Source organism: Phoxinus phoxinus (assembly GCF_949152265.1).
Source record: "Phoxinus phoxinus genome assembly, chromosome: 18".
Classification (NCBI taxonomy): Eukaryota; Metazoa; Chordata; class Actinopteri; order Cypriniformes; family Leuciscidae; genus Phoxinus; species Phoxinus phoxinus.
The window spans coordinates 7,274,179-7,297,021 of NC_136893.1; the positions used below are offsets into that span (position 1 = coordinate 7,274,179).

Genomic DNA, 22,843 nt, shown 5'->3' on the forward strand with positions numbered 1-22,843 from the left:
TCAGATGTGTCTTACGATACATGATGAATAGTTAGCACAGTACACAGAACTTAAAGCATGAAGGCTCAAACTGCTTCCATGTTATTCCAAACACACCCCATGTCTTGGATAAAAGGAATATTTTCCATTTCGACAATGTATGCATTTAAAAGAAAGCCTCAATGATTGACCCTTACAGAGGGCAACTATAAAAGGTGATTAAATGGGGAAAAAAACAGTCACATCTTTGGCAAACATAATCATAAGTCAGGCACTCCAAATTCCTATAAATCATTTGACATTTGTTTCAAATCCATCATTAATGAGCATTCAGTGTATTAGTATGTTTCACTGTACCATGCCTGCATGTTGTGTGTATGTATAGTTGCTCATTTGTGTGTACAAACTACTGTTTTGTCTGGCTGAGATTTTCCAAAGCTTGCTCTTTAGGATGTTCCTCATTAGTGTGAATATTAATGCGGCCAGAAAAAAAGGGGAAGGCAGTAGGACAGGGAGGAAAAATGTAAAAGGAATTTGGAAGAGCTTTTTAAAGGGGCCATTTCATCTGAATCGTTATTTTTTTGCGGTCCTCCCAAGGCTCGTAACTGGCGGTCTATGAAGAGAGACAAGCCGCAGAGGGGCTTCATTTAAAACCTAAAGGTCACAGCACAGAGAAAGGTCTCCAGCTCAGCCAAAAATATAAAAAAGTGGAGGTGGAGAAAGAAACTGAAAGAAAGAGAGAGAGAGAGAGAGAGAGAGAGAGAGAGAGAGAGAAAGAGAGAGAGAGAGAGAGAGAGAGAGAGAGAGAGAGAGAAGGGTAAGGAGGGTGGGTGCATGGGTAAAATGATACAAGGGGTAAATGGCAACTACTGAATGCAAATGTATACAGACAAACGCATACAGAGAGAACACAAATCAAGCAAATGTAATGACATAAAAGCAGAAGAAAAAAAAGACACATTTTGAAAACATGATGAAGTCATTAAAGCAAACAGAACACAGTGTTTTTTTTTATGAGCTTATGTGAATCAATTCCATCCAACCACATGCAAAAAATTCTCTTATCCTCATTTTGTCGCTCTTCGTTTCTTTCACATGCAATTATTTTTCTGGACAGCTCTTTGGACAAAATCAAAACGCTGTTAGGAAACTTGCCAGCATGCCCAGAAATTTGCACCGGAGCCATCGCTTAAAAGTGCATTGGCACTCTGCCTTTAATGCAGGTACCTGGCAGTCACGCTTTTCCAGCTTGGTTGAAACCCAAAGTCTTTGTCAGATGGGAAATTAATTTTGCTGTGTTCCATCCCGTGAAAAACCTTTTCCATTCAGCAATTATATGCCAAGCCACCTTTACATTTTCAAAGCAAATTGCTCTTACTGCCATCACTTTTGAGGCATTTAGTTTGCTCAACAGTTGGTGTTCAGGCATAGGGCATTAGCAATGGTTGTCTGTTGCAGTGCAATCTGTGCCATCTCTCCAACCACCATGGCAGCTAGTCCTTTACACACCGTTGTAATCAATCACTTGTTTATCTGTGGGCTCACTTAAATTACCCAGTGAGTACACCACACAACAGCGCAAACCCAGAAGAGCAGTGTGAGCCAGACGACAGACCTTGATCTAAAGCCCTGCACTCTGCACTGATAACACTCCGGCTTCCCCTTTAATGTCCCCAGCACAGAGAGATGCACCAGGCCCCCTAGTAAAAGGAATGCCCCTGCTCGCTTGTAAAAGTAGGGTCCCTGGAAGAAAGAGAGAGAGAGAGAGAGAGAGAGAGTGGGGGATGGGTAGGATCAGGAACGAAAGGGAAGGAGGAAAATCACACATCCAGGAATTAACTCCCTCTATCCATTGCCTGGATCAATCCCCTCTGCAATTCCCAATCCGCCCCCATCTCTCTTAAACTCATACCCAATTCCAATCATGGCCACAGTAAAGCTCTCTTGTAAAATACCACAATGCGACCTCAGACTTCAGTAAATTAGATGCCGGTTGGACCCCTTTGCTTTGAAATACAGCGCAGGTCTGCCTGGAGCAGCATTAAAACTGAGGTCAGCCCAGCCACTGCACACAAGAGATATTCCTCCTGCCATAACGGTGTGTTTGTGCGGAGGTATGTTTGCAAACCTCATTTAAAGGAGCCGAATGAGAGGCTAAAGCCTGCCAGTTTGGCATCGGCTTTGTGCATGTTTGTCAGTGGGTCTGTGCGTGCGGGTCCCTGGCGAGGGTGTACCCAGTATGCGTCAACGTGCTGCTTGGGCCAGGCATGGCCACCGATCAGATGGATGATCAAACTCTAATCATTCCCTCACGACCCATCCCGGGTAAAGCTGTCATTAATTTTGCGGAATTACATCAAATTGGAGACATTCTTTATGCGGCCCACGGCCTACAGACAGTTATACGATGGGGACTGCTGTGCTAAGCAGATGGGGCAGCTTGGCCGTGCATACTAAATACTGCTGCCCCCCTTCATGTTTCTCCCTTTCTCTCTGGCACACCAGCTCTCTCTCTCTCTCTCTCCGTCCCTTCATCTCTGTCACTTACATACTTCCCTCTCTCTTTGTCTTTTACCCTTCTGGGGTCTTTGATTGACTTTAAGATTTGACTTTACCTCTCTTCTCCCTGCCCTTCTATAATTCACTTAAGATAGCATTTTTTCTTTGTTTTTCATCAGTAGTATCCACATGCTCTCTTTCCAACCGGAAGGACTATATGTTCAGGGTGTGGTGGGTGTTTGTTACCAACGTTTACACCTAGCCTCCCATTTTTTATGCCATCTTGATATAAGAAAAATGGCCCGTCTCAGAAAGCCCGTTGTCAGCTCACTCATGTTGCAACCAAATGCAAGCTCCTGCATGTAAACTGCACTCATTCAGACGCTGTAATCTGTCAAACAAGATGTCACTTCTCTTTCTGTGAAACATGGTTCATAAACTATATATTTTTTCATGCATGGCTATTTTTCAATAAATAAAGGAATTTTTAAAGCAGAACACCATTACAACATTTGTCCTCCAAAATTATTGTTTTAAAAAATATGTTGTATAAATAAATAAATAATTAAGTTCGGTCAAATCGATTAATTGCATCTAACATAAAGGTTTTTGTTCACATAATATGTGTGTGTGTGTATATATATATATATATTTTAATAATATATATCTTTGTGTGTATATGTATATACACATTACACAGACATGCACACACACACACACACAAATATAATATATATATATATATAATATATATATATTTAAAAAAAAAATATATATATATATATATATACGCATATATTGTGTAAACAAAAACTTTTCTGTTATATGCGATTAATCGTGATCACAGATTTGGGGTCTGTGAGATTAGAGTTGAAAATGTTTTTTGTTGAAACATACTGTAAAATCAGTAATATTGTGAAATATATCTGAGAAAATTCAATTCTATATTAATATTTTTTTAAAAGTAATAAATATTTAATATAGCTGTGATGGCAAAAGTGAATTTTCAGCATCATTACAGTCTTTAGTGTCACCTGATCCTTCAGAAATCATTCTAATATGCAGATTTGCTGCTTAAGAGACATTTATTGTTATCAAAGTTGAAAACAGGTGTGCTTAATATTTTTGAATGGAACTGTGACACATTTTTTCAAGGATTCTTTGATGAACAGAACCCATTATAATGATGATTATTATTATAATGGATTTGCACTGTAAGCATCATAAAGTTACGATAAATTCGGTTTGGTTCTCTGATTGAGTATAGCCTACACCAAACATATTCACTGACTTGCCAGCTGATAGTAGCCTACCTATCAAAACATGGGAGATTAATGTTAATACAGGTTACAAAGGTCTGATTTGTAGAAAACTATTTGAATTACCACAAAAACTCAATAGTCGTCATTCTTCAGGCTTTGCAGTATCTATAAAACAAGCATGAGGAATCCCTGACCAGGTTAGTAATGAGATGATAAAATGACTGGCCAACATAAGTCTGGCCTGCACCAGATCTTCTCATTGATCTCCTCAGAAACACTTGACATGGAGCGCATGGGAGGAGGAGCGAGGTTAGGAGTGTCATGGGCCTGAGGGAGACTCGTCATCAAGCAAGGTCGGTAACACACTGTCTGTGTGCCATCAATCACACGCCTCTGCCCTTCCCCCCTTCCTGCCTGCCTCTCACGCAGCCTTCCACGCATTTCAGCCAAGCTCACTCTGTTAAAACAATCTCAGCACCTTTATTGGGCTGCCTCATTTACTGCCTGCATGCAATTACAGGCTGAGGGTGGCCATCTTGTTTGCAGTGCATGGCTACGACTACCTTCCTTGCAGGGCAAACTGGTTCTAATGCCATTATACATGCACAATCAAATACAAACTTTATTTAGTTTTCTAACACTTCCTAACAAATGTGAGGTCCAAAAAAGGGGAAAAACAGTATGGTACAATAGAATATACAGAAATAGATGGAAACGTGATATTAACAAATGAAAATACATTTACAAAAACAAAAAACAGCGCACAAGCCAGTATAAAATGATTTTATTCCCCAGGTGGTTTAATAGGCTTTCATTTTTTTTTTTAAATCAATCAATCATTGTTTGTAATAAATTGTATTGTCTTCTCTATATGTATAATGTTCACAGCTCACTTAACCACACATCAAATGTTAAAACCATGTACAGTTTCCACCTCTGAAGAAACAATCTCTTTGCAAGAACTATAAATAAGGAGATAGACTGGCGTTCATAAGGAGGGTTTTGAAATAACCCCTAAAATCCAATCGTGTCTGGAACAATCTACTTTTTCAGTCAAAATGATCAGTCCAGTACCTTTGAAGTTTACAGCATGTCCATTCAAGGTGATGTTTTATCAGTGGTTAAATCATTTGATAATTTTGAAGCTGATTTAGAGGACTCCAAAATGTGCAGGCAGTACAATGGACAGTGTAAAGAGATTAAAAGTGAAATATTCACTTAAGCCTTAAATCCTTAACATCAAAAGGCATGTGAGTTGTGAGTCAGCACTTCATTTAGAAAGTATCACTTTGACTTGTGACCTCCTAATATCACCATGAGACCAGATCAGTATCTAGTGTTGTATGTGCCAAATTCCTCGAGAAACTTCTTCTGCAATATATAATTTTTCATGCATTTAATAATGCCTCGAATATGAAAAATAATATTTCTGGCTGATCCAAGCAATTACTCAGGCTATATAGAAAAATAAAGTGAGTTTTACTTGTGTATCAGTGCCTTTACAATTTACATGTTACAAAACTCTATTTGAAAATGTACGGGCATTCACTTTATAGTGTTAATAAAGAAATGTATTATAATAAAGTGAGTTTTACTTATGTATCAGTGTCTTTACAATTTACATGTTACAAAACTCTATTTAAAAATGTATGGGCATTCACTTTATATTGTCAAAAGAAATGTATTATAAAAAAAGGTTTGTGTGATTAAGTCTAACTGTACTATCATTCAATTAAAAAAAATACATTATATGTTTATAAATAGTAATATATTTAAAGAAAATTCTTAATTAAAGGACAATGCACAGCTACACCGCAGCTCTTTCCTGTTTCCTAAAAGTACACTGCCATCTTGTGTTCAAAACGAGAACATCAGACAACTAATGTTTTGGAAAAGAGATGTCTCCTCGGTTCTTTAAAATGTGAAATATCTAACTCCATTAACTATTCATAAAATATATAATACATTTATTTCACCTCTTTATTACACAAACTGAGCTAACAGTTAGCCTTAGTGTGAGAGTCAAATTATTGTAGGAATCATTGAAAAATGATAGGCATTTAGCATCTGCTTTTCAGCTTCATGGCCAAGCATTCTAGTTTCAAGTTTCTGTGAGTCAGCAAATGAGGAGTGCTGTTTACTCCAGCTGAATGTGTGTTGGCCTACTGAGACTGCAGGAATCAAAGCAGAATAAACCTGAAAAGCCATAGGCATCAGACAAGAGTGATATATGTCCCACGCAGGTGCTTTATAATATGTATGCGAATATTATGATACTATATAACATGTCTCTTGGAAACCAGACACATTCAAATAGCTCTTCTGAACCGGATCTTTTTAATGAATAGCTTGAACTGGTTACAACAGACCGAACGATTTGTTCGGAACGAACCGAATCAGGGCGAGTGATTCTCGAGTCAACCGACTCACTGAACCAAGAGCTGTCTCTTTCTAACATGTCAATTTTGTAGCAAGCCAATAACCCACGAGTGAACTGACAGTGTGAGCATTTTGAGTTTACCATAGATTTGACTGATGGGGAGATATATTATTACTAGAGTAGCCTATTTGCAAAATTATTACAAATAGAACATACTGTGAATATGTTGACTTGATTATATGACACTTTTATTAACACAAGAGTACATGGCAGAGTTTGTTTAAAAGAACATCACTTTAGTTATGAGACGTAGGCCTAAATGAACGAATCACTAAATCGATGTTTCTAACTGTTCGGACGAGCCTATTCGCGGAAATGAGTCACTAGTTCATTTCGCAATCGTGTTGCTTTTCACCATGCGTGTTTAAAGAACACGTATCGCATTGGCCAAGAGTTGATTGACATACACATTTAACCAATAGAAACTAAGACGATGAATCCGATGAGAAATGTGAACCAATCAGAGCTTCAATCGCTTTACCGTTACCATGACGTTTGCCTTCTCGCATCGACCTTCAAAGCATTCTCATTACAGATGGGGACTTTAGTTTTTTTGAGTGTCTGAGACATGATTCAGAATCAGTGATATAACTTCATTTCCCACAATGCAGCGTGCCTCTCCAAAGCACCCATGCTTCTGTTTTTGTTATTGTTGTGAGATGTTCGTGGCACAGCTCATCTCGGCGAATGTGTCGGTGTAAATTACACTTGTCATCAGACTCATGCATGTTTTCTCCTATATGACCGAACATCGTTTTTCAAGAGGACATTGTTCTGATTTTCTAATCTAAATTGGGTGAGTTTTTTTATACGACGTTTGCGGTTTTTCCACAAAGAAAAAAAAAAAAGAGAAAAAAAAACTGCAGCATGTTCAGTAGCACGCAGCTAAAGACAAAGCATGCCATGTTTATAACATCCAATCCTATTTGAGGCAGTCCCATGGAATGTGTATTGACGATAACAATGTTATAAGGCTGTCATGTTTTTCTTTTTTAACTGCTGTAACAAAGTGTCAGATCTGCTTGAGCATTGTTTTTCTTCTTGTTGTCACGCTGTAGCGAGTAACTTGAGATAGTTTCTAACTTCGGGCCTCGCTTGCAATAGCCATCCACGATTGTTTGCCATGCAAAGAAACATTTTATTTTCGTAAGTCAGCAATTATTATACAACAACAATCAGGTGTCACGTGTAAAGTAATATTAAAAGTACATTAAAATAAATGTTGTGTTTATCTAGTCTGTTTTTTTTGTAAAACTAATTTCACCATCTATTTTATTTTAAACGACTCGTATGATGAGGAATCAAATTATCCTTGGTATTTATTTTAAGATAAAGCTTGATACTGAGCACTAGAGTTAAGCTGCAAGTTTCTGACATCAGACAGATGATGTCAGATAAACGTCCTTGGTCTGTTTATGGATTGTCTAAATATGGAGTTTGTAGTTTATTATAAGGTGCTGCTAATGATGGGCCCACCTGTCATTACTTGTAATCTATACAGTTCACACAGTCAGTCACAGCATTTGTGGCACATGACAGCCTGTCACAAATGCTCTCTAAGAGCTGATGTGTGTCCGGGGTGAGAGAGTCTGCACTCCTCATCAGTCATCCGCAGGAACTCGGCATCTAGTTTAACATAAACAGTACCTCTTCACTTGCGCAACACATTCACCTCTCCCCTACTGTCCTCAGTAAGCCAAGATAACAATATCCATACAATTTTCTGTGGACTAATTCAATCTGTTTAAAATTCCTTTTAAAGTTATGTATATTTGTGAATTTGGATAGAGACAGAAAAGGCATACATAAAGATAGAGATAACTACACATATTTAAGACAAAATAATTACCGTATTGCCTTTTACCTTCGCCGCACTTCTTCAAGGCACACAAGTAACATGTCTATGAACTTTTTCTTAACATAAAGATTTTATGATAAAATGTAACATTGTATTTTGTATGTATTATGTCTTTTACTAAGTATGTATTACATTTTTTTAAACAATTTTTAGTAACTTTGTTGCCGTTCATTGGCCATTTCTTTTGTAATACTAATATTTAATGTAATATCTCAAATAATGATTCCATAAAACTGCATGCATATTATTTGAGAATGAGAAAAATAGTTTTAGACTAAATATTTCCATTTTAATTTTGAATAGCTACCTAGGTGCATCACTTTTCTGTTGCCATGGAGAAGACACTGGGGGTGGAGTTTCGCAATGTCGGAAGTTGCTACTTCCCTCAGAGCAGAGTGGACTGCCACTACACCATCAACTCACAGCACACATGGGCCAGTAATGACTGGATTGGACTATTTAAAGTAAGAGAGAGCCATCTAAAGGACTTTTCAGCACTGATGTGGCTCTTTTGCTTAATTAAAGTTGATCTGTTTTCTTTTACCCTCAGGTTGGCTGGTCATCAATCAAGGACTACCATACGTTTGTGTGGGCAGTAGCACCATCCAACTACAAAGAGGGCACCTCCGTGAACTGCTGCGTTAATTTCCAAGGTCTCTGAAGCATTGATTTTGGTGTTCAAGCCCTCTTGAAAGTCAGCTGATGGTCTTAATACAGTATGAATAAAGAATAGTGTGCATTAGGGACATTTAAAGAAGCTAATTACAGTTTCTTGCATTGATTCACCCAACTGCTGGGCTCATGCATTCAGTACATTAGCAAATGTTTGTCCTCAGATGACCTGTGAAAGAGATAAAATGCCACAAAGGATTTCGCCTGTAGTTAATCATTAGTAGGAAGGGGTAGGATGCTCCCAAATTACCCTAGATTGACTTGCTTCTTTAAAAAAATGTTAAACAATAAACCTAAAATTCTTGTTTTGACAATGCTTTAAAAAGAATTAATTTAGAGATGCAATTTATTTTGAAAAGGTTTTACTATGCTGTAGCGTGCATTATCATAAACATAGTAAAACCCTTGACAGACAGCCCTTTAAATAGTTGTGTATCGTTTCTGATGTCTGATCAGTGTTTAGTGGGCCCTATTTATTCAGGGCTTCCTTATATCCAAGTGGTTAACTAATCTTTGAGACAACCTAATGACTAGCTTATTTCTGAAAAGCACATCCATAGTAATTAAACTGCAGAGTGTGGGCGCGCTATATATTGCTTTTTTAAAGTAACATGCACTACCATTCAGAAGTTTTTTTAAAAGTCTTATGCTAACAAAGGCTGCATTATTCATTCAAAAATAAAGTAAAACCAATAATATTGTGAAATATTACAATTTAAAATAATTTTAAAGTGCAATTTATTTCTGTTTTGGTGCTCAAGTAACATTGCTGATCATAATGTTGTTGTTTTTTTAGGACTCTCTGATGAATATTATTTTCAAAAGAACAGCACTCATTTTAAATAGAAATCTTTTGTAACATTGTAATTTTGTAAATATCTATGCTGTCATTTTTGATCAATTTAATGTATCCTCGCTGAATAAAAGTATTAATTTCTTTCACAAAAAAAAAACTGTCTGACCCCAAAACTGTGAACAGTAGCTGAATTTATGCAAGCGCATCTGAAAGTATCATCTGGGCTGAGATTTGCACAGTGCAGAATGGCAGCATTGTATTTTGTGGTGAATATTGGTGATGGAGACAGAGTGCGTTTAGGAGAAGCCAGATGAGGTCATCACCAGTGGCCCTGGCTTCATGTGATTGTGTAGGAAATCTCCAAACTTCTCTCACTATGAATAACCAGACAGGAAATATTCAAATACAATTTGCCTATATTAAAAACTGAGACCACACGACAATTGTTTTGTTTATAGTTTTTTTTGGCCTGTGTTTGGCCTTTCACAGCATCCTTTTTCTCTCCCCTCTTCAGCTTCCTACCTACCAGGGCCTAATACTCAGCAGTACCAGTTTGTGTATGTTGATGGAAGGGGAGAGGCTTGTTCTCGCAGCACTGCCTTTACCTTCTCAGCCCCAAAGCCCATGGAGGAGCTGATGACTCTGGAGGAGGAGGGCCAAGGAGAGGAAGTGGGCGAAGACATGTTGCTGGTCATCCCCAGAGCCCAGCTACTGCAGGTCAGATGAACTCACAGAATATGTGAAGACCGTTATTCAGTCCATCATTACACAAATTATATGTTTCACAATAAGACAATGCCAGATCATAGTATAGGCAGTTGCCTAGGGCTGTAACATTCTCTCCATATGCATGATATACAGACTGTAAGGGATAATCCACGGCTAGCTGTGCTAGCGATTTTAGTGCATGATGTGGAGGCAAAGAACCACACAACACATGCATTCAGCAGAGGGCATTCCAATTGTTTAATGCACAGCTAGCCATGGATTATCCTGCTTATACCATGGCCATTTGCCAACATTAACAAGTTATTGATGTTTGCACCAGAAAGGTAAAACTAATGGTTAATTTGGTCAGTTACGGCTCATTAGATCTAGCATTCTGGCCACTTTAAAGCAACACTAAAGAAGATTTTTTACCTTAAAATAATGTTTCCAAAATCGTTTCATGCACATGTGAATTGCCTGTGTCTGTGCAGCATCCTTCTACTAGTAATGAAGCTGTGCATTTGGTGTTACTCCCTTGTTGCTGAGAAATTATTCAGCGCCGAGTCTATTTGATCAATAAAAGTCACAGGGCAGCATTGATAAGTTTCTGTGCTCCTGAATGTTTGTGTGTGTGTGTGTGCAGTGCGATTTCCAACCTGTGTATGTGCACTTAAATGAAAGCAATACATTACTATAGAATGGTGATAAAACTGACTGGAACTACCTGTGCATTAAACAATTTGAATGCATACCTTCCAGCCAATCATATATATAGTTAAATTAAACAGTATATATTATCATATATTTTAAATAAATATGTAAAACAAACAATAATGGTAATCTGGTACAAGGGTGTGATTGTAAGCATGAAGCCAAAATGATAATGGTCTCAAGTTTTAAGCACAGTAAAAAAAAGGCTTTTTAAATTAATGAACCATTTTGCTGTATTTTTTATTAACTTCCAGGTTATAATAGATATATATATTGTTTTAAGCAAGTCAGAAAGGTATATAGCGATACTAAACTACAGTATGTATACAGTACTACAATACAATGGATTTCTCTTTTGGACAGCTCTGAGATGCACTGTTGTTTGTCCAAGAAAGGGTAAACATAGAATAGATGTCCCAGTGTATTGATACTTTAATCCATAAAAGACTGCAGACCTCAGACAGAGAGTCTCCTTTTAACATTTCCACAATGTGCAGTTTTGTTGTGTGGTTTTAAAATCACATGAACAGCTTGGAGCTTTCCAACCAAGTCAGTAATGCTGTTTTGTTACTGATGTAGCATATGTGAAGACGACATTTAAGATAATTATTTAAATTATATAAACTTCACAATAGTATGAAAATATATTCTATGGAAGTCACAGGGGACTGCAACTGTTTGGATACACAATCATCAAAATAACGTTTATTTTCAACAGAATACATTTCAGTTTTATACATTTTGTGGGATCTTTATTTTTAGTTAAAAGTGTTCAGTGACACAATATGCACTTAATACATTTCAGTATGTTCACTGTTCAGTGACACTGCAATTCAAATAGCTTTGCTAATCAATTGGAATACAAGTTTCAATTTTTCTGCAGAGTTATCAATGTGATACACATACCACACAGCAAGTTGTATTTTCAACTCTATTATGTTTTACTTTTTTTTTTCAAAAGTATTGCAATATATCGCAATATATCGTATCGTGGCATGTATCGCAATATGTATCGAATCGTGAGGCCCTTGCTGATACCCAGCCCAAATAATGACATTAAATGATTTATTATATAATTTATTTGATTTACTTGGTCTGCTACAATAATGCCATGTCTTCACAGCTAATATTATAATGTAAATAATTAAACATTTGAATCGATAGACAGACCTCATTTAAAACTAGGTTTTCTTCATTATTATTTTTTATTCATATCTGCATCTTTCTCTGTCATTCTTCCAAACAGAGACGTCTGCAGGAGTGTTTGAAGGAGCGTGCTGAGCTGCTCCAGGCTCTTGAAGCAGCAGACCAGAACGTGGAGCGGGAGAAAGGCAGGAGAGAGAGAGACAGAAGCTCCTGGGAGCAGAGCCGCAAGGAGCTGGAAAGGAAGATCGGCGAGCTGAAGGAGGAAGTGAGAGAATATATAGAGAAAGTAGAGGAGATGAAGAAGAAGCAGAAGGTAGTGTAAACACTCATTCCATCAGCCTGTGTGGTCAGCCCTGGGTCATGGCTATGTGTATATTTTGTCTTTACTGTGTTTACTGTGGTGTATATGTTCACACACACTGGTTGGAAAGCTAACTGCTAAATGATTTTTAGTGTTACAGTTTAGTTTAAATACCTCACTACCATCACACCTCTCTTTTAGGAAGTTGAGGATTTAGGTGAGGCCCTGACAGAGGAGAAGAGAGCCCTGGTAACTCAAAAAGAAGATAATGAGCAGCGAATCAGAGAGCTAGAAGAGGACATTAAAGTACTGACCCAGAGAGGACTGGAGAGAGAGACTGACCTAGAAAGGTGAAAGGCTTTGTGTTTTCTACTCTTTGAATCAATACCCAGCCCTACACATTTGTAACAGATCCGATTCCAATTAATTTGGGTGCATTTCAGTCATAATGAACATTTTCAGTGAACATTTCTTCTCTGTTGATGCCTATTTGCCGAAGAACTTTACTATGACGAGACCCTGAATAGCATACCAAGTTCAATGACCCAGTTACCTCAATTTAATTACCAAAAAAATGTCAGTGCATCACTATTTATGATTTACTAAAAATAACACATAAGAGCTAATAAGAGTTATTTTTTTTGTGATTCACACTACATTGATTGTGTTGTATGTTTGTTTACAACTAATGTGCTAATCTCTACTAATCTCTATTTGACTAATCTCCAATACAACTAATGTGCTAATCTCTACTAATCTCTACTTGACTAATCTCCAATGACCACTTCTGATCTGATTTCCTTAAGATTTTCTTCGATTTCATGAATACACACTGAACATCATTTCAAATGACTAAAGGCTGCACACATATTCTATACAATTGTCACTGCATGTTGATGACTTAAGTATTGAATTGTGTTGTTATTTTAAGATGTACTTCTGAAAAGTCATTGTTTCATTTAAATTACGTGTTATATAAGCTAGTAGTTCTGTGTTCTCTGGGACACATCAGGACATCATTGTTTCATATATTGTGGCCATATGAATCTTTGACTTCCTCCAAATGTCATTGATGTGATTGGATTATATACAAGACACATTGGACCCCTTTGGTTTAGTGCTGTGAACAGGGTCATATTGTCTCTTTGAGTCACATGGTTTCATGGGTTCACCTGTGTGCTGTTTCTGCATAGGATGAGGGAACGGGCCAAGAAAGCATCAGCTCAGAAGAAGGAAGATGAGGATGAACACGAGAACCTGAAGGTTTCTCAGCTAACACTTGTACACAAATAAGCATAAACACCGCTACATGGTCATTATTGTGCCATTGTTTTGTGTATTATACTAGTTAAAGATGGAACAGACAGAGAAAGAGCTGCACAGTCTTTCATCAGAGTTTCAGAGTCTGAGAAGTTCACTGGCCCAGAGAGATACACATGCTCTACAGCTCCGAGACACCATCACCACCCTCACACACAAACTCAACAGCGCTCACAGGAAGGAGGTAACACTCCAGCAGTTTTTCACATCCCAGCTTTCACATTGGATATTTCGTACACAGGGTGTATTGTCTCGGAACAGATACTTGATGCCATTTATCCATGAAGTTCATGTAATTAATAAGGGGTTTGGCTGGTTAGCATATTCCCTGCTGGTAGATGTTGTAAATACGCCATATGGGGGCAGAAAGCATGTCTAGTTTTTACTTTGATGGCCATTCTGACAAAATATTTGTTTTGCTCAACATATTATATTATAGTGTACACTACTTTTCAAAGGTTTTGGCACAGTAAGATTATTATTTTTATAATTATTTTTAGCATCACATGATCCATCAGAAATATTTTTAATATGCTGAATTGGTGCTCAAGAAACATTTCTTATAATCTTGAATATGCTTAATATTTTTGTGGAAATCATCATACGTTTTTTATTATTAATGGACTGTACAAAAGGAAAGCATTTATTTGAAATGGAAGTTTTTGTAACAAAGTAGTTTTTACTGTCACACTGAATTTAAAAGCATTCTTTCTGAATAAAACTATTACTTTCTTTAGAAAAGAAATCTTACTGGCCCCAAACTTTTGCAAGTGATTTGATTGTATTTATTTGTATTAAATATCAACTGTATACAACTTCCCATCTTCTTCTAATTTGGTCACATGTTTTAGTCAGCATGAAATGCTGAGAAAACTGTTAGATGTGACACACTTGAACAATGTCTGTATAGTTCAGCAATAAAAAAAAAAAAAGAACAGAAGGATGCTAGAAGACATACAAGCCCCCTAACTGCCTCTAGTCAGATCTTTTTAGGATGACACAATTGTATCTGTGTCATTGTTGATCAGGCAGCCAATGAAGTGGCATTGAGTGAACTCCGGAGTGTTCAAGAGCGCCTGAACGCGAGTGAACGCTGTGTGGAGACTCTGAGGGGGGAGCTGAGAGACATGGTCGCTCAGAGGGACACCACACACGCCGAGCTCCATCAGGCCCGTCTGCAGGCCGCACAGCTCACACTTCAGCTGGCAGATGCAAGCCTGTCTCTGAGAGAGGGCAGAGCCAACTGGGCACAGGAGAGAGAGACCCTGCAGCAGAACACTGAGGTACGTTAACGTGTAGCCATTATTTTTTTTTTTTTTAAACACAAAGGCAACTTTGTCGTTTGAAAAAAGTCGTTAATTGAAGTGACTGCATAAACTGTCAGATGGACAAAGTCCGCCTGGAATACCTTAATGACGAGATCCAGCAAAAGGAGGAGATGTTGCAAGAGGCGAGGATGGAAAGAGAAAAGGCAGTAGTGGAGCTGGGACGAGAGAAAGACTGCAATCGGGTAAAACACATTTATTTAACACATTTATTTGAAACAACGGCCTGATGTAGCCTTATCTCAACTGTAAAGAGTTTCAAGATTTTCAAGTAAGTTTTTCTTGTCAATATTTATTGTGCAATCTGTTTCAGTGTTAACAACACATGTTGAAGGAGTTAACATGGTCAATATCACATATTTGCTTACATTTGATTAGTGACCTAGAATGACCAAGGCCATTTATAGATTTATATAATGTCAATTAAGGTATGAATTACATTTGCTATTCAATGTGAATATAAATATTTAAAGACATGTACTTTATAGTACTCTTGTGAAACTTGTGTTTTCAGGTTCAGTTAAGCGAGACTCGTCGTGAGCTGCAGGAGCTGAAGGCCAGTCTCAGAGTGGCTCAGAAAGAGAAGGAGCAGCTGCAGACAGAAATACAGGCACGATCTCTGCTGTTCTCACAAAACTCACCGGTGCTATCGTATTCTCATCAAAGCCATCTTTAAAGTCTGGTTCTCACAGGTCAACCAAAAATATTCCCATCAAAGCCATCTTTAAAGTCTGGTTCTCACAGGTCAACCAAAAATATTCCCATCAAAGCCATTTTTAAAGTCTCGTTCTCACAGGTCAACCAAAAAATTTAAAAAGTTTGCTCAGTCTCAGCGAAGTTGTCTTCAATTTATCAGTAAACAACCCTCTCATTCACATGAGCCTGAAGGCATAACAGAAACATGCTGTTGTACCAGTCCTAACCACCAGATGCAACATGTCTCTCAAGGGGATGTTTTGCTCTCTGTGTGTCTGACAGTGTTTGGCTCCTGGTTTAAAGCAATATTCCACATTGTAAATACACTTAGATTGGAAACCGAGCAGGGGAGTGGGCAGATGGATTTAAACACAGAAATCTGAAGCTTGTATTTTTGGTAGCATTTGCATGAATTCTTAAGTAAATAAATCTTATGTGAGCTATAAACTTTAAATGATCCTTTCTAGGTTGAGGAACATCTGGTTAGTATGTTACATATGTAATGGCCATGAATGGAGTTTGCAGAACATCAACATAGGCCTGTGGTCATGCATATGCAGTTATGTGGCATTCCTTTATGGTATCCCTGTGGGGGTACCAAGTGAAAGTAACTTACATTTTTCGCTAGGCATGCTAAAATTGGAATAAAACGTTATATAATATTACTCAGAAGAGTTATATATGTAGGCTAATGTTGTTATGTTTATTCTTTAACATACATTTGTGTATCTTGAATGTTTATTTGCTTTGCTCTATTGCTTTATGCTCTGTTTTCCTACTGGCCGTTCACTGAAAATGCATTTTCCGTTCTGTTAAGGCCGTGACACACCAGGGGGACATCAAATAACGAGCAGCAACGAAAGTCAACTGTGTTGTCACCGACGTGTAAAAACACACGGCAAAAACTAGCCTGACAGATGCTCACTGACGGCTGACTGCTGGCTTGGTGTGTCACAGACCTTATTAGACTGAAAATTACCAAGTATATTTAAAATATATTAAGCTACGTTTTTAAACATACAGCAGTTTTACAAAGATTTTACGTAGGGGTTTAACAAAAAAAATAATTATGTGTATTACTTGAAAAGATTTCAAGTAATACACTTACTTGAAAAAGTTTTCTCTATAGCTGTGCTAAAATAAGAAAAAAAGGAAACTGCAAATGGATGTAACAATGTATTAACAAAAAAAACACAACATTGCAAATACAAATCTACGTATACTTAAGATGAGTGCGCTCTTGATTTAGGGACAGGATGACGGACGGTATGGTATTTTAAGCATAACAGTATGATATTATTTCATTCTATACAATGTAAGGTTTGTTAACTGTGTGTGTGTGCAGGAAGTGATGGAGTACAGCCGTCAGCTGGAGAGAAGGCTGGAGGTGCTGAGCGATTCTAAATGGAGTGAGACGGCCCTGCTGCAGAGCAGTGAGTCACTGTGCTTTCTTTAATTCTGTACAAACATCACTACACAACGACACTATTGTGAGTCTGTCTCCCTTCTTTATTGCCCTCTCACAACAATACCACAGAACTCCAGGCGGCAGACAGCCACATCATAAAATGCCACACACCACTGCACAACACTGCGTTATACGGCCCTGCACAATGACAAGACTTCACCACTGTACAACACAGCACACCAACCCCACCTCCCGGAAGAACACAACTCTGCCATACTACAAAACAACATAATATAATGCTGCTTTCTTTTAGACTCATTAACTTTTACCTCAAGACCGCTCAGACCGGACATATTCTACACAAAAATGTAACATTTTCCCACAATGGCAATCTACAATCTAATTAGTTTGCATTACACAATTTCTAGTAGTAAAGTCGAACAGGTTTTTGGTCAGTTCAACATTCAAAGTTGTTCAGACTTTATGCCCATAATGAAAAGTCACAACATCAAGCATTACACAACAGTTTTAGTTTTGCAAATCAGGAAAATCGTACAAAGCAGTAGGCTAGTGCTACACAATAAAAAAATAAAAATAAAAAAAGATTGGTTCAGTTTCAAAAATGTTATTTACATTTGCAATAGTTAAGCTCTATAACTAATTACAGACGTCTGTTGCATGAATGCAATGTCGACTTAAGCATGTTTACATAAAGGTTTGTCATATTGTTTGCTCTCTGTTTAATTAAATCAGAATCACATTTTTAGCTAATTTTGGATGTGTAGATGACATGAAGAATATGGTCAATTCTACAATATAATTTTTTGTATTTAATCTAAGTTCTATTACATTCACATAATTATGATGTGAACACAATCAAAATAATCAAAATATATATATATTTTTTTTTAAATGGGCACAGACACTTATTAGAACGCTCGTGAAAGCTCATCTGCCGTTCCTGGTTTCAGGTCAAGCTGAAAGCCCACTGCTGTCAGACTCTGAGGATGAGAACCCCGAGGCCTTGCAGGACGCACACTCTGGGCCTCTGAACCACTACAGTCTGTGTGAGCAGCCCCAGGCCGACCTGCTGCTCCCGGCCACCCCGCCACCCTCTCCCAGACACCCCTCCAGCATGAACACGGTGGTCATCAGCCAACCTGCACCCCTCTCATCTCCACACCAGCCCAGTGCTCACACACACACTCACAGCTCTGAGTCGGTGAGGGTTTGTCATTAAGTCATCGCAGCATATCCAATTATGATATTTTTGTGGTTACATATAAAACATTTAGAGAAGAATTGGCTCACTGTTTGTTTGTTTGTTTAGCTGTATGTGACCTCACCCTCAAGGCCTCTTCACATCAAATCTGATGACACAAAAGAAAGAAGCTATAAAATATTTGCTAACAATTTGCCCTAAAGCTATTCACAGATGTAAGATGCTGAACGTTTTTGCATTACTTTACGAGCAAAGTTGAGTTCTGGAAAGGTTAATTTTTTCGACATCCAAACAATAACCAACTCTCTGGATACAGAAGTTTTTACTGAATAAAATTAGATTTTCTGAATTATTTAACCCTCATGTTCTGTCTGGGAAGTGTCTGCTAGGGAAGAAGGATTTCAACACCCTTTACAAAAAGGCATTACTTAAAAATTACTGTGCTTGGGGTCTCAAATATCCCATATATAAAACATGAATAATGCAATGAATTATCACAACAAGCTAGGATTCTCTGAATGGTGTACACACTTTTGCAAGTTGTTCACTTTGTTTTACTGTATTTTTATTTTATCTTTCTACAATGCATTTTTGTTAGAACTTAACCAAATAGCGCAATCACAAAAATATTTTTAGTTTATGATAGAAATGTTATGATACAGTAGCGGGTTAAAGCTTAAATAATATCGGTATCCACCTATTTTTTTACATATGGGCACAGCCATTTCTAACCTAAATGTGACTGGCTTTCGTTGTCAGTTAATTTACCTGTTCAAAACAGTCCATTAAACTGCTTTATATTGGTACTTATCATATTTTAATTAATTATCATATTTATAAACACACTGGTTTTATTAATTGCGGCAAATTAATCAAAAGTCTTGCACATTCACAGAAAATATCTTACTTCCACTTTGAAAAATAAGGGACCTGAATGGGAAAATCATTTCGAAATGAATAATTTTTACATGCACATCAAACATAGTCTCAACAGAGAATGAGAATCAACCTCGGCTCAGAATAAAATTAAACTTTAGAATATTGCAGAATAATATTTCAAGCTCAATGTGTTAGAGTTCATAGAGATGGCTTGAGCCAGATGCCAAATTTTTGTCAATCTCTGAATTGTTGGCAAGATTTTTTGGCACTAATAAAAAACACTTAGCTTTCAGAAAAAAAAAAGACTACAGATGATCTCAGATTTATATTTCACACTCAGTATGAAGTAGTTCATAGGGATACACTATGGCATTCTAAAAATCTGGTTGTGCTTGTTCTTCAGCCCTTTATTCATGCATATGTGACTGCGTGTGTTTTACAGGAGGAGGAGTATGAGGCCGCTTTGTCAGGAGGACACAGTTCTGGAGAGGAGACAGCTCTTCTCCTGCCTGACAACAGAGACGCTACCCTCGGGTACAGCACGCACAAACACACATTCACTGTCTATAAACCCCATCAGTCACACTGTCGTTATCTGTGACCTGCAGACACAGGCTCAGATAGATTTTCACATATACTCTTACACAACCCACATGAGTAAATATGTCACTGTCGCAAAAAACATTCGGCCCTTCTCTCTCCCCAACGCCTCGCTTTATATCTCCCTGTCACAGTCTGTCTCTTTTTCTGTCTTTGCACACTCGCACACGCTAATGCAGGCCTTTATTTATGGTGACAGTCCGAATATGGTGAGGAGATGGAAGTTTTGAATACCACCTCATAAAATTAGTGAGGGAGAAGAGAGTGAGAGAATGGATAGCGGGAGTTCTGTGAGGGGAGGACAAGAGGACAGATAAGTTGACAGGAAGCTGTAGCAATGATTTACTGAGAGGGTAGTCAGCGCTCACCGGCCAATTTTCAGCATCATTAAAACCCTTTCTCCCTCACTTCTCTCCTTCACCCTCTTTCTTTCTCTCCCTAACTCTACACCTCCACCCCCCTCCGTCTGTTTCTCTCTCTATCCATCTCTTTCACCCTCTGCCATCTATAAATGCACCATTTCTTCCCAAACTCATGCTTGTCCTGTTGTGTGTGTCGTCATGCAGAGATCTGGCAGAGAGTCCCCTGTGGTGAGAAGCAGAACTGCAGGACCGGAGGGCCAGTGCAGCGTGGATGGCTTTGTACTAGTGCAACACGTGTTACGAGTTTTGTATTTAGAAGCATTTGCGCTTTACATTATATTGACTTGAGTATTTAAATATGCAATTTGCTTTACACTTTATATGCACTTAGAATATGCATAAGCTATTAGACCTCTCTATGTCGCACGCAGTTTTACGGTAACTTGCACGGACGTGTTATTTTACACATATCACCTGACAAGCAGAAAGTGTCTGTAATGAGTTGATCGAAGGAAAGGTTGTATTTAAGGCAGAGGAAATAATGTGTGTGTTTCTGTGTGTGTTAGGGTTGTTTATTTCAGTCTTGATTTTCTTGTGTTTTATTTGAGTTCTGTCATAAGGCTTGTATGGATATAACAATTATCATTAATCTGCATCAGCAATAATGTAAAGCACAATGTCATCAAGATCTTTTCAGGTTTTAAATGTAAGATTTAGTTCAGGTGCTCTTCATTTTGTGGGTCCTGTGGTAGAAGTATTTTGAAATTTTGTTTGTTTGAAGAAAGACTGTGTGAAAGTTCACACATACAATGATTATGTGCAATGGGCTACACCAGCGACTGATCCTTCTGTTTAGATGTAAGAGTAAAGAGTGGCACTTTTGATTCCTTTCAGGAAGTTTACTGCCATCCTCGTGTAAAATTCATATATGCGCAAGATCTTCTTTGAAGGAAATCCACTTGAGCATGAAGACTAGGGGTATTAGGAACAGTTGGTTATTATAATGAATTTATTACATTTAATTCCTCAAAATTTATATTTGGTGCTTCATCTTACTTTCCTGCATTGTATTTGAAACACTGTTTTACATTAAGGATGAAATTACTATTTGTATGCAAAATGTACTTAGACAGCTTAACTACTTAATGTTCCTCTGTGGGTTGGAGATACATTAGAAACTTTTTGCAGTGCTGCTTTAAATTGTGCCTCACTAAATTCAAGGAATCTCATGTTTAATTCAATTGGATGTGTGATGGCTTCAGGTTGATCATGTGGAGAACATTATTTGGCCGTATTTAAATCATGTGGAGAACATTATTTGGCCGTATTTAAATCATGTGGAGAACATTATTTGGCCGTCTTTAAACTTTGGTGAAGCTCATTACCTGAGGTAAAATTAAATTTTAATTACATTCACAGGGAGAGTATTTTAATGCATATATTTAAAAGTGAAATAATGAAGGGGAATATTATGAAAAAAAGGTATCATACATTAAAATGTTTTTTTTTTTTTAATGTTTGAAACATTTTCCGGTTGAGCTCACTGTACTCACAGAACTTCTGTTTGGTTGATTTGTTCTTGCCGTTTACTGTAGGGTGAAGTTTAAATAGCACCTATATGTTATTTGCCTTTCATACAACATGTCATAATCTGTATTGACTTTAAAAGTGATGTTACCATTACCCCTCACTGAAACAGTCACTTTGTATTCATCATCCTACTGTATTTGTATTGTGCACTGGTCACTGTACTCTAGAGACTCTTAGTGTATCTGAGATTGAAAACAGTTCTCATTTTCATGATGCACTTCACCTGAAAGCTTAGTTTGATCACCCAGTAGACGCAAAAACCTTTGACAGCAAAAAAAAAAAAAAAATCCTGTTAGCCACTATACTACAACCGTAAACCTGTTTATGGCAGGGAACATGTTAAGATTAGTCCTAAGTAATGGTTGTCCACTTTCATGAGTTTAGTAATGTTTAAGAGACACTGTCTTTCAGAACGCAAGTCATTTCAGGGCAATACAATCAGAGAATTTGATTTATTGTTTGCATTTTATGTAGTTATTCCTACTTTCACTTATCTAACTTGTTTTTAGGTTATGTCTTTCTGTTCAGGATGTGGGATGGGTTTCATTAAAAAATTAATGTAATGTTTGTTGTATGTCCATGTGCTCTACTCAACACTTCACAATAAGGTTAATTCGTTAAACATGATTTGCATCAGGTAACAAACTCAAAATATTTTACAGCATTTATTACTGTAGGTTAATATTAATTTATAAATACACTATTGTTCACTGTTAATTCATGTTTGTTCACTATACCTTACCTAATTTATACAACTTGTTGAAATGGTAAAATGTATTGGTATATGCAGAAATTAACATTAACCCAGATCAGGGACTCACAGTTTATCTGTGCCATTTTGGATAATATTAGAGTTTTTTTTATTTATCTGTGTTGGATATTTACTTGTTCATGCTCATTTCCCCAATTTTTACATTTAGATACTTTGCTGCCATCTAATGCTCACATAAAGTTCATTTTTAAAAACGATGTTAATAACACTTAAATGTAACTTTTAGCATAAAAAAACTAATAACAATTTTTCATACATTGCAGTGTTGCTGAAATGAATGCTGAAATTCACTTGTAG

At 37.4% G+C, this 22,843-nt stretch overlaps 1 protein-coding gene and 1 long non-coding RNA gene across 2 annotated transcripts in view; one reads left to right on the forward strand and one right to left on the reverse strand.

Moving 5' to 3' along the window:
* LOC306985637 overlaps positions 1–22,843 on the reverse strand; it is a 37,445-nt gene that overhangs the window by 9,824 nt on the left and 4,778 nt on the right. The window lies entirely within an intron of this gene.
* On the forward strand, positions 6,622–22,337 carry calcoco1a (calcium binding and coiled-coil domain 1a). The gene is made up of 15 exons (XM_079587895.1): positions 6,622–6,976; positions 8,342–8,502; positions 8,589–8,691; positions 10,021–10,223; positions 12,172–12,384; positions 12,574–12,722; positions 13,566–13,635; positions 13,721–13,876; positions 14,721–14,975; positions 15,077–15,202; positions 15,532–15,627; positions 17,059–17,146; positions 18,093–18,343; positions 19,665–19,756; positions 20,389–22,337. Exons 2-15 carry the CDS (start codon positions 8,371–8,373, stop codon positions 20,414–20,416), a joined length of 1,962 nt encoding a protein of 653 aa, XP_079444021.1. The 5' UTR covers positions 6,622–6,976; positions 8,342–8,370; the 3' UTR covers positions 20,417–22,337.

Bases quoted from the DNA above. Each gene is read 5' to 3' on its own strand.
- calcoco1a (XM_079587895.1), top strand. From the start codon at position 8,371: ATGGAGAAGACACTGGGGGTGGAGTTTCGCAATGTCGGAAGTTGCTAC. The intron at 15,628-17,058 runs GCACGATCTCTG...GTGTGTGTGCAG, and splicing joins AGCTGCAGACAGAAATACAG to GAAGTGATGGAGTACAGCCG. The intron at 17,147-18,092 runs GTGAGTCACTGT...TCCTGGTTTCAG, and splicing joins GACGGCCCTGCTGCAGAGCA to GTCAAGCTGAAAGCCCACTG.